The 13,414-nt window shown below is 35.4% G+C and overlaps 1 protein-coding gene across 1 annotated transcript; it reads right to left on the bottom strand.

Annotated features, from left to right (window-relative positions):
* Positions 1 to 235: 235 nt before the first annotated feature.
* On the bottom strand, positions 236 to 2,131 carry LOC100250782 (F-box/kelch-repeat protein SKIP20). Its single transcript, XM_002280683.4, has one exon. It carries the CDS (start codon positions 1,715 to 1,717, stop codon positions 410 to 412), a length of 1,308 nt encoding a protein of 435 aa, XP_002280719.1. The 5' UTR covers positions 1,718 to 2,131; the 3' UTR covers positions 236 to 409.
* Between the last annotated feature and the right edge of the window lie 11,283 nt (positions 2,132 to 13,414).

The raw sequence follows: 13,414 nt of genomic DNA, 5'->3' as shown, positions 1-13,414 counted from the left end.
AAGTCAGAACTTCAGTGTTGGTTTTTATGAGCAAAGTTTTTGGTCTTCGCCTCTTAGTAATGTTTCTCATATTAGATACCTGCCTAATACCTCCACCATGTATCATGAGGATGCTTGGACGTTTAAAAAAATAGAAACAAATTTAAAACCAAAATCAAAATGAGATTATTCAAACTAGCGGCGGAACTTACTTTTCAATCCTAGAGGCATGGCATCGGTGTGCTGGAACCCGGTAGCAGCAGTAACATGATCTACTCCTCAGAATTAGATAAATACCATATTCAACTTCTTACAAAGGACATTAAGTTGATTCTCAAATTCAATTAACCTTCAAAACAGGGAGGAGATGAAGACTGACAACAGTAGAACTGAATTGTACAAGAGGAAAAAATTCAATTAACCCTGCAGCTCAAACATGGAGATGGGCAGCAGAGTACGGGAACCCCGTGAATTGGGGAGGAACATGGATGTGGTTCCACTTGGTTTTCCCTTTATCATTCCTCTCCAAAATGAAGGCCCCTGCTTTCCCTTCCCCACCACTGCTCATCACCAACATTCTTCTACTATTGCCATCCCCACCTCCATCAAGACTGACGAGACACTTGGATGATCTGCCTAACCCAAATTCTGGATGTGGAAGTGGAATCGAACTAAGCACTCTCCACCTTTCCGCCTCCCTCTCGTACTCCCTTATTTCCCCTATCCCAGTTTGTTGCTGCTGTTGCTCCTCTCCCGCGATCCGCCACCACTGGTGTTTAGATTGTCCTCTGCCGCTGGCGCTGTTGACACTCACACAACCTCTGGGGCTGCTGCTTGGAAATGGCCAAAGCCCTTCCACCTTGGACCAACAACCAGTTTCCGGGTCGTAGCACTCTGCGTCGGAGCGGAACCGACCTTGGTTCTCTGTGCTGTAGCCACTCACCACCCAAAACCTGGAATCTCCCTCCCATGACAGCCCCTGGGATTCGTCCCTCTCCTCCCACATGGATGGCAGCGTCCTCCACTCATCTGCCTCCGCGTCGTAAACCTCCGCCGATCTCAGAGCGTTTTTGTGGCTGTCGTGCCCCCCGGCCACATACACGGTGGAGCGTCCCACCACGGCACAAGCAAAGAAAGATCGCGCCACCGACATTGGGGCTGCGCGTCTCCACCTCGCCCCGTCTTCGCCAATTAAATTGAGCACATAGACATCGGGAACCGGGTCGAGGGTGGTGGGATCCCAACCTCCCAGGAGGAGCAGCTTCCCTGATGAAGGAAGCGCGACGCAGTGGCAGAACATCGGAATGGAACTGGGCATCATTTGGTGCCATGTCTGATAGGTGGCATTGAATATGCTGAGCCCATATTGATAGGGAGGCGCAGAGGGATGATTATATTGGCAACCCTCCTCCTGCCGTTGCTTCTTGTCATCCCTCTCCTTCAACACAACATCAGCGTGGATGGTAGAGGGAGTTGGGAGGGCTTGAACAAGGCAGACAAGATGCTCTGCAGTGCGGGCCTTTCTTCTTTGTTCAGAAAATGAAGGATGAGAAATGAGGGTACGCCACCCACGGCACACCGATTTCATGCGTGAATGGGATCCATAGGGAACTCTAACCAAACACTCCATCCCTATCTCATCAGGCAGACCCGGAATCAACTGCTGCTGCTGCTGCTGCTGCTGCCGCCGCCGTCCACCCGCTTCATCAATGTAATTACAGGAATCGGCTCCTCCCATTTCTACTCTCGAGTCTACTCAGTTTTGAATGTGAGATTGGGTGTTAGAGAAAGATGTATCATCATATAACACTCACGGTACTTATATACTAGAAAAAGGAGAGTGGCAGATTGGGGTTTGTTTGGGCATTGGGATATTAGATGAGAGTTGGGTTGCTTAGGGTTGAAGTACAAAAGGTTGGGTTTTAGTTTGTGGGGGAAATTGGGTGAAATGCAAGTTGAGCATGCTGCGGCAGACGTGTTCCTTGCTCATATATGGCAATTTGTTACCTCTGAAGTCTGAAAGCCAAAGCAAAGAAAAACAAACGAATTGGTATTTATTGAATTTTACATCTCTATATGGTGAAATTTAAATATTGAATAAAAATTTAAAACATAAAACAATAAGTAATAACATCACACGTAAAATATAAAAAACTTAGATATAAGATAATAACATTGATGGTACCTTATGCAGTAGATTATTATTAAAAAAAGACACACACCCCAAGGTGTAAAAATACGGTACGAATTCACAACGTATGGAGAGGAGCGACCTTGGAAAAAGGTGCCATCTTCTAGAAGCAAAGCTAGAAGGCTGAACCCTAGGATTTGTCATGCATCTTTGTTCTTTTCTTCCACGAATATGCTGGGCTGGCCTTCCGTGGGCACCACATTTGACTAGTGGTTGTGGGCCTTGTGGCCACTAGTGAAGAGGTAGTGGGCGCCGGATATAGACAGCAGTAGGCGGCCGCGTATGCCTTGCGTTTATGCATTCCGATTATACTTGTTAAATCAATAGTTGGAAAGGTGGCACGTTCCAGTGTCTCGCAGTCTCACCCACACTAACACACTGCTTTACTCTTCTATAAAAAGTTTAAATTGTATTAACTACAGCAGAACAGATTTGGATTAGATTCCCCCCGGGCCCCTGGGCCCCCCACCACAACATGGCCTTTGGCGACCCTCATCCTATCCCTTTTATTTTCTCCTCAAAATAAATTTAAATAATAGTCCACATCATTAATTATATTTTATCACCTTGAAAACTTCAAATCAATGGAGGGCTCAGGCTCAGTCTCAGTCGTAGCCTCGTAGGTTATATGAAATCCAAAGATACAGGCTTTTGAGTCTTATTATATGACATCAAAATAATTTTTCTATACCAAAAGGATATCATAAATTTTATTATTTTGACTTTATATATATATTTTTATTTGTTATATTTTAATTTCCTTAAATTTATGTTTTTTTTTCTTTTTTTTTACCTTCATCTAATAATATAAATTTATATTTTGAATGGTGAACATTTGCAGATCATAGCTTAATATTTTACATTTTTACCCTGATTTATACGATCTAGAGGAAGACTTATTCCAAAATGTTTCTAGAAGCTTCGCGATACTCTTGTCGTTTGCTCTTGATTGAGCCTTGAGGTGCACTTTCCTGCCAGTTGCCCCAGAAAAGTCATGTGACCAGAGTTCAGGTGCGGGGCCCGCCAATGTAAATGGGTGGTAGTGGTACCACCAGCGCTAGCCTTTAGGTCCTTGAGAATAATAAAATTTTCTTTTTTTAGACACGTCTTTCTCCAAATTCAATAATTGTACGTGGAAGGTGGAACCCACCCCATTCCGTGTTAACAATAATTTCCTTAAAAAAATCTTTCATTTCATTCAAATTATCAATACAATTGTCGTACTTTTACAATAAATTAAACATATTTACGCTCAAACTCTCATTTATAATTAAATAAAAAAAACACTAAATAGTAATTAATTCCTGATATTTCTTAAATTTCTAGAACGCTTCTAGTTTAAATTTCAACAAGCCCTATTAAGTCAAGTTTTAAAGTTAATCATTTTCAACTTTTTGAACACGTATACTTTTAGTGCCTCTATAAATTTAGAGGTATAATATTCAAGCTTGATATCACCATTTTTCACAAATTCTCTAATCTAATAAAATTTTTCGCTTATATGTTTCTTCTACTATAAAACATCAAATCTTTATCAATGCAATTAACAATTTATTATAGCATAAAATCCTTACATAACCTTTTATTCATGCTTCAAGCATTAAGCATCATGTGACGCCAAAACTGCTTGATATGTTGCACAAGTTTAGCTTTTGTAATTTATAATACTACAAATTGTTGTTTCTTTGATGACCATAAATATGCTCTTGTTCCAAGGTAAATAAATAAAAATCATATTGATACTTTTTATAGTTTCTACCTTCTACATCACCTCCCTAGTCATTGTCTCTCCCATAAAACTGGTTCCATGATCATTAATATCATTTATATACCTCTAAATTCGTTTTATTACTTGTAAATGTGACCCATATAGTTTTTCTATGCAATAATTGATAATTCTCACTTCATAAACAATATAAGGTTTAGAATAAGTCAAATAATAAAGATTTTTCTACTATGCCCTTAAAATATATGGGATTTACTACTTCTTCAATACTTTTCTTTTCATCTCTAATCACTCTAGAATAGGAATGAGAATTTTCTTTTCATCTTGAATCATTTTAAAATATCTATGACATACTTTTCTTTGTGAGATAAAGACATCATCATCTATTTGTTGGACTTTAATTCCAAGAAAAATAGGACACTAATCTTAAATTTGTCATCTCAACTTGTTATGTCATTACTTCTTTGAAATCTTCAAACATCCACTAAAAATTTATTATAAAAATTAAATCATCCATATCCAAGCATACAACAATTATATAACTATTATAATTTAACTTGATGTAAAGTGTGTGCTCAAAATGACGCTTTTGATACCATGTTGCAATAAAAAAAAAATGTTAAATCTACATGTACCAAACACATGATGTCTGTTTTAACTCATATAATGCCTTTTGAGTTTATAGACTTGTTTATCTTGTCCTTCCTTAATATATGCTTGTGGTTGTTCAACAAAAACTTCTTCATCAAGTACACCATTAAGAAAGTTGACTTAACATATATTTGGATAATTTTTCACCTTTTTTGAGTTGCAAATACAATTATTGAATGGTGTCTAGTTCAGCACTTGGTGTAAAAACTTTAAAATAATCAATATTTAGTTTTTGTTTATAACCTTTTGCCACTAATCATGCATAAATTGGTCAGCTTTACCATCAAGTCTATACATTGTTTTATAAACCTATTTAATGCAAATAGGCTTTTAATTTGAGCCAAAATATGTGCTCTAATGACACATATTTGATATGATTTATGCACCAAAGGACATTCAAATCATCTAACTTGACCTAAATCTTATACTTTGGAGACTTACCTCAGGTTCAAGAGAAGAAAAGGATGCAAGTTGAATCACTTTAAATTTTGAAAGATCAAAAAAAGGTTAAATGAGAAAATAAGTGAGTCAAAACTTATGGACCATGAGAAAAGGCAAGACAAGGATATCATGAGTTTCGAAAATGAGAAATGACCTTTATGGAGTAAGAAAGAATGCAAGAAAACATGGAAAATAAGGCATGAAGCAAGATTCAACTGCATAGAAATTTAGAACTCAAAAAATCTAATGGCAACATATAATCTAACTTTGAGGACAAATTTTGAGAAATTTATGGAGTCCATTTTAGACATACTATATATTGTTTCGAAGCTCGGGAATTTAGGAGTCCAACTCTTCAAACGGTGTGCAAATTGGAGTTGAAATAAAGAAGTTATGACCATTTAAAGACAACTATGAAAAGTTGAAGGGTCATTTCAAAATGATTTTGAAATTCAACTTATGAATTCGAAATCCAATTCGAAATGACCCCAATTTCAAATTCGCTCACAACCACTTTGATGTTTTGCCTCTTCTACCTCGGGAATTGCATCTAGGGCACTCCATCCGCCCTAAGTGGACCCCACATGACTAGAAATCAACATTTGATTTAATCATTTTTTAGATAATTATTTTGTAATAAGTGGCCAATGAGAGTGTGTCACATGTTAGATAATTGACGATATTATATAAACTCTCTTAGTTCTAGGGTTTAGAAATCTTGAATCTTTTTCCAAAGAGTTTGACATTGAAGGTGGAAGAAGACGAGAACTTTGGTTTATTTTCTTTTTCTTCTTTATTAAATATATTGTTTTTAGTTTCTTTTTATTCAAATTATGGATTTTTACCCTATTATGGATTGTGAATGTGACATCACCCCTATGAGAGGGTAAAAAACCAACTTGGGGCTTGAAGTATAAAAACCTAAGGGCGAAGAAACCTATAGGGATAATGGGTAAATTATTATAACAATGAGATTTATTATTTGGTGGGGTGACAATTTATCAAAAAAAATTATCCTATCCATTTGAGTTAGTTTAGGGAATGATACGGTAGGTTATTACCCAATACTAGTGATTCTTAGAAATTCTTAATCATTAGTTATCCTCGTCTTCCCTATTGTTATTTGCCCCAAAACAAAGCTATAAGGAGTATGAAGAGTTAAAAAGTCAAATCTTAATCTGGTAATCAATCTCATTAATTTGATGGTTTTAGGAATCTGTTTTAAAAACGAAAAATTAGGTTTTGGATGCAATTTTGAATTATAGAACTCACGTTGATCGCGAGTGGCGAAGGATATCAAGATCCTAAGATCACTTTACTTAATAAACCTTTGTTTCCTCTATTTCTATACCTTAAGTGGGATTGTGGAAAGCCCCAAACTTGAATTGATTGAATTAAAAATCAATATTCATTTTGTTATTAATTTAGTTTCATTCACTAAATCTCATTTCATAAAAGATAATTCACAAATTGTTTTTCACTGTAAGATTTAAACAAAAGCAATTCATTTATTATATTATTAACAATTTCTATAAGTCAATCCCTGGGGACGATACCCAGAGTACTACAAAAGTTGTAGTGACTCTTTCTCTAGTTTTTCTTTAACAGAGTTGTTACGTAAAAAGGCTAAGTATTTTGATACAATAGAGAAGTTCGATTAAGAAATTGGCGTCGTTGTCAGGGAGTGGCAACCGTCATAACTAGGATATAGTGCATTGCTTTGTTTTAGTTCTTTTAATTTTTTTTCTTCTTTATATATATAGTTTTTTCTTCTATTTTATGCTTGGTTAGGAAAGAAATCTTTCAAGTAGACTTCAAAGAGCAACTAAGGAATCTCAACCAAATATAGAGGACATTGAAGAGTCCAACAACAACAACAATAGGCCACGACCACCTATGCAGGACCAAAGAACTATGAGAAAGTTTCTAAATCCTCCCAGGTTGAGCACACCATTGTGTTTTATGCTATCTCCAAATCACAATCATGTTACCATTCGGCCTCAAGTGGCATTTCAACTACCCATTTTTTGGGGGATAGAAAATGATAACCCATACTCTCACATCAAGGAATTTGAGGACATCGTTTCAATTTTTTGAGAAACCAACACTTCTTTGGAGATCTTCCACATGAAGCTATTCCTCTTTTCATTGAAGGATAAAACTAAGACTTGGTTAAATAGTCTTAGGCTCTATAGTATTGGGGTGATCTACAATCAATGTTTCTTCAAAAATTCTTTTCAACACATAAGACTAGTGCATTGAGAAATGAAATCTTGAATTTCAAGGCTATGGAGGATGAGAAATTTTTTGCATATTGAGAAAGATTTTAGGGAGATGGTCGCAGCATGCTCCCATCACAGATTTGACAACTGGATGCTAGTATCGTTTCTCTATAAAGGCATGTCACCACTAATGAAATAACTTCTCGAGACTATGTGTGGAGGAGATTTCATGAATAAAAACCCTGATGAAGCATTTTAATTCCTTGATTATGTTGTCAAGGTATCTAGAAGTTGGGAAGAACCAATCGTTAAGGAACCATCTAGAGATAGAATAGTGAATAAGGCAAAAGCTAATGGAGTGTATACCTTACTAGAGGGTTTAGATGTCCAAGCAAAGTTTGCGACCATTATGAGGAGGTTGGAGGATTTGGAAGCCAATGGAGCTCAAAAGGTACAAATATTCAATGAAGGAATAGCTTAACCATGCTTGATATGTAAGTCCACGAAACATGGTGTGCAATCTTGTCCCACTCTACCTGTAGTGCAAGACATGTTTTCAAAGCAAGTCAATGTCTTAAGGACATACAAACAACATTCTAGCAATTTTCCATATTCCAACACTTATAATCTGGGTTGGAGGAATCATCCAAATCTATCATGGAGAGGAGGTAACAATGGCCAGTTCCAATAGCAAGGAAACCAATTTCAAGGTAATCAAACTAATGGGCAAGAAGGTTTTCAACAAGGTATGTCATCTCAAAATTTTCAATAGCAACCTCAGACCTCATTGTCTAACTCAAGCCTAGAAAATATGATGAGACAACTCATACGGAAGTAAGACAAGCATTATGAAGATCAAAATATGATACATGCTCAAACATCTCAAGAACTAACATATATTCAAACCACTTTGAGCCAACTTATTACGGGCTTATCTCAAGAGAAAGGAAAGTTTCCAACCCAACCATAGAAAAATCCGAAATGAGTAAATAAAGTTTTTGAAATGTAAAAGGAAGATTGCAATGCAATTATCACACTCAGAAATGAGAAAGAATTTGAAGGGCCCAAGTTACCAGTAAGTGAAGATATTTCTGCTGGAGATGAACCAACTATGGAGAAAAATGCTAGGAATGAGAAAAAAAACTAAAAAATATGAGGAAACCATAGTGAACAAAGATAAAAAGAGTGTTTCCAACCATTTGCCTTTCCCTTTAGCTATGCAGAGGCACAAAGTGAAGGATAAGACTTTGGAGATTTTGGAAGTTTTGAAGCAAGTGAAGATCAACATTCCACTCCTTGATATGATCAAGCAAATGCATGCTTATGCAAAGTTCCTCAAAGACTTATGCATTGTGAAGAGAATGATTAAATTAAGCAAGAAAGTATTCCTCACCGAGCAAGTCAGTGCCATCATTGAGAATAAGGCAATGGTAAAATACAAGAATCCCAGTTGTCCTACCATCTCAGTTAAGATTAAAGACTCATTTGTGGAAAGGGCTTTGTTAGATTTGGGAGCTAGTGTAAATTTGCTTCCATATTCAATCTACAAGCAATTAGGATTGGGAGAGCTTAAGGCTACTACCATTACACTCTGCTTAGAAAACCATTTGATTAAAGTACCTAGAAGAGTAGTCAAATATGTCTTGGTGCAAGTTGAAAAATTCTACTACCCGGTGGGCTTTGTAGTATTAGATACAAAACCATTGAAAAATTGTGTGAATTCTATTCCAATTATTCTTAGGAGACCCTTCATTGTTATAACCAATACTCTCATTAACTGTCAGAATGGATTGATGCGATTATCTTTTGGAAACATGATAGTGGAAACGAATGTCTTCAATTTATGCAAGCAACCAATGGACCATGATAATGTGGAAGATGAGGAAGCATGCCTTATAGAGGTCTTGGTGCAAGAACACATAGAAAAGTTAATGGAGGAAAATGTAAATGAATTTTTCTTTATAATCGCTAAGGAAGAACGTTTTGAAGTTGCTACAAAGTGGAAAGAAAAATGTAACATTCAGACTTTGAACAGTGTTGAGAATGATGAAGAAAGCAAAAAAAATGAGATTGAGATAAATAAAAAAAAAAAAACAGAGTTAAAGCCCCTACCACATGGTTTAAAGTATGTTTATTTAGAATAAAATGAAGAAAAACCTATGGTCATTTCTGCTACATTAATTGAAAAGCAAGAGATCAAACTTTTGAAGGTGCTTAAAGAGAATAAAAGAGCATTTGGTTTGTCCATTTCAGATTTGAAATGGATAAATCCCTTGATTTGCATGAATCATATTTATTTGGAAGAGAAAACAAAACCAGTAAGGCAACCACAAAGAAGGCTAAATCCCCTTATCCAAGATATAGTTAGAAATGAGGTATTGAAACTTTTAGATGTAGGAATTTTTTATCCTATCTCTGACAATAGTTGAGTGAGCCCCACTCAAGTAGTACCTAAGAAAAACAAGATAACTATGGTGAAAAATGATCAAGGTGAGCTCATTCCTACAAGGTTGACTACAGGTTGGCGAGTATGCATTGATTTTGGGAAGTTGAATGCAGTCACCAAGAAAGATCATTTTCCATTACCTTTCTTAGATCAGGTTTTAGATAGGGTATTTGGTCATGACTATTATTGCTTCTTGGATGACTATTCGAGTTACTTTCAAATTGTAATTGCATCAGAGGATTAGGAGAAAACCACATTCACATGCTCATTTGGCACCTATACTTATAAGTGCATGCCTTTTGGTAATGTTCCTGTCACATTTCAAAGGTGTATGCTCAATATCTTTAGTGACATAGTAGAGAGAATCATTGAGGTTTTCATGGATGATTTGATAGTTTATGGGAAGACCTTTGATGAGTGCCTCCTAAATTTGAAGAAAGTTCTAAAAATGTGCATTGAAAAGGACTTGGTTTTAAATTGGGAAAAATGTCACTTCATGGCGACCTTAAGGGTAATACTTGGTCATATCATCTCTAAAGAGAGAATTTAAGTAGATCCAACAAAGATTGAGCTCATCTCAAAGCTACCTTCACCTACTACTATTAAAAATGTGAGACAATTTTTGGGGCATTCAGGTTTTTATAGGAGGTTCATATAAGACTTCTCAAAAATCTCTCAATCTTTTTATGCTTTATTTCTTAAGGATGCAGAATTCATATGGACTAAAGCATGCCAAGAAGTTTTTGAAATGCTAAAGTCACTCATCACTATTGCACCAATTGTGAGACCTCTTAATTGGTCTTTTCCATTTGAATTGATGTGTGATGTCAGTGATTAGGCAATGGGAGTTGTACTAGGTCAAAGAAATGATGGAAAACCATATGTGGTGTACTCTGCTAGTAAGACCCTCAATGATGCTCAAATGAGCTACACAACTACCGAGAATAAGCTCTTGCAGTGATGTTTGCACTTGATAAATTCAGGAACTACATTTTGGGAACTTCAATAGTAATTTTTACTAATCATTCGGCCTTGAAATATCTACTAAAAAAAAGATGCCAAATGAAGACTTATTATATGGATTCTTGTTCTTCAAGAATTTAACATTCAAATCAACAATAAGCAAAGGGTAATGAATGTGGTTGTTGATCATCTCTCTTGAGTTAGAGTAGAGTCGCATTTCGAGGAAGCACAAATTAATGATGAGTTTCCTGATTATGCACTTTGTGTAGTAGAGAAGTTGCATTGGTTTGCAAATATAATCAACTACTTGGCAACTGGAGAGTTTCTCTTATAATGGAACATGGAAATAAAAAAGTACTTTCTGTAGCGGGCAAAACACTATGCTTAGGATGATCCATATTTGTATAAGTTTTGCCCATATCAAATTATTCGGATATGTGTTCCAGATGATGAACAACACGACATATTGTGAATATGCGATGAAGGAGCTTGTGGGAGTCATTTTGCTCTGAGAAAGACTTCAGAAAAAATTCTACAGAGTGGATTCTATTGGCCAACTATGTTCAAGGATTGTAACACTCACTGCAAAAGTTGTCCACAATGTCAACAATTGGGGAAAATCAACACAAGGTATCAAATGCCACAAAATCATATTTGTGTTGTTAAGGTCTTTGATTGTTGAGGCCTTGGCTTTATAGGACCATTCCCTCATTCTTTTGGTAATCTCTATATATTGGTGGGAGTGGATTATGTCTCTAAGTGGGTAGAAGCAATAGCATGCAAGAGTAATGATCACAAAGTGGTGCTCAAATTTTTAAAGGATAACATTTTTTCTAAGATTGGCATTCTAAGAGCAATCATTAGTGATGGAGGTTCACACTTTTGTAACAATCCATTTTCCACTCTTTTGTAGAAATATGGAGTGAGGCATAAAATGTCTTCCCCATATCACCCTCAAACGAATGGGCAAGCTGAGCTAGCAAATCGGGAGATTAAGAGAATCCTCACCAAGGTGGTCAATACTACAAGAAAAGATTGGTCTACCAAGTTGAGTGATGCACTTTAGGCATATAGGACAACTTATAAGACTATCCTTGGCATGTCACCGTATCAAACTATTTATGGTATAGCATGTCATTTGCCCGTAAAGCTTAAACAGTGTGCATATTGGACTATAAAGAAGATGAACTTTGCTTCGGATCAAGCTAGAACTAAAAGGAAATATGATCTGAATGAACTTGAGGCATATCAAAATAAGAGTTATGAATGCTTATGTAATGCAAGGGAAAAACACAAATTCTACCATGACAAGCTTGTTTTACAAAGGGAGTTCAAGCAAGATGAAAAAATGTTATTGTATGACTCTAAGCTTTACATTTTTCCAGGAAAACTTAGGTAAAGGGGGAATGGCCCTTATGTGGTCAAAGAAGTCTTTCCTTATGGCACAATGACCATTAAAATTTTGAAGATTGGTAGTGAATTTAGAGTCAATGGTCAACGTTTAAAGCATTTCATCGGAATATTTGAGACACAAGAGAAGAATCTCCATTTTCTTGGTGGGGATGTTCAAAAGGGTTGAAATATTTTTCCTAAAATCCAGTAGGTGAAATTAGATTTAGGTAACTATTTTTATTTATTTATTTTCTTCTTTTATTTTTATTTTTATTTTATTTTTTTCTTTGTTTAGTTTTGCATTATTGATTAGTCATTAGCAATATGGTTAGCATTTTTTTTTTAGTTGTTTTTAACTTACTAATGAGTTTATGAGTTGTAGCAACTTAGTTTGCAAACATGCAAACTTCAAGGGAGTGAAAAGGCAAGTTTCACATGTGTTCAAGGTAACAAAGCTCCTATAGATAAGTTAATCCATATTTAAGACTATAGCGCCTCCCCTTACCCCCCTTCCCAAAAAAAAAAAAAAAAATTTACTTGTATTATTGGTGAACTTTGAATATAAATGATGAAATACAAAACTAAGTAGCCCTTGGGAGAGAAATCCTAAATTTTTACGATGAATGGTTAAAAGTATAGTGGATGAATTCAAAATTCCCTTGTTTTTGAATTTGAAATCTCAAATGGAGATGACACTTTTGGAGACCAGTAATGGGTGATTTCGATATTATGATTCTTTCGAATTCAAAATTTTTTGTCTTGGAATTGCAATTTTAAACCCATAAAGAGTAAATTTGAATTGAGATTGATTTTGAAATCACTAGTAAATTTCGAAATGGGTATTTTGAACTTAATATTTTAATACTGCAACTATTTTATCTTTCAACAAGAATTTTTGAATTCTTTAAACTTGTTAAAAGACTCAGATTTTTCTTTTAACAAATAAATCCAAGTTTTACTTATAAAATCATTTATAAGGGTTCAAATATACTTGTTGTGATTAGAAGATTTTACTTTACTCTTATCACACATATCTATATATACTAACTCCAAAGGTTGTTTGGCTCTTCTAGATTTTTCAATTTGGAAAGAATTCCTATTTGTTTCCCAAGATACATCTTTCACAAGCCCAATGTAAAACATCAATCATTGGTAATCCTGTTACCATATAATTCTAGAACAATAACTTTAACTCATGAAAATGGAGATTACTAAAGTAAAGATGTCAATGCTATTTGTTATCTTTTACCGTTACTTTTAAACGTAATAAAGTATCTTCTTGAAGAAACATAAGAAACATCTTGTTTTTATCACTAAGGATGAAAATTCCATTAGAGATATTAATAATATGCCTTTTTTTTTTTAATTTTCTCATGCTCTATAAATTCCAAAGAAGATCTAGA

The sequence above is a fragment of the Vitis vinifera genome, chromosome 5 (genome assembly GCF_030704535.1).
Source record: "Vitis vinifera cultivar Pinot Noir 40024 chromosome 5, ASM3070453v1".
Lineage (NCBI taxonomy): Eukaryota > Viridiplantae > Streptophyta > Magnoliopsida > Vitales > Vitaceae > Vitis > Vitis vinifera.
Note: the sequence above shows the minus strand (reverse complement) of the source record. Positions and strands in the feature narration are given on the sequence as shown.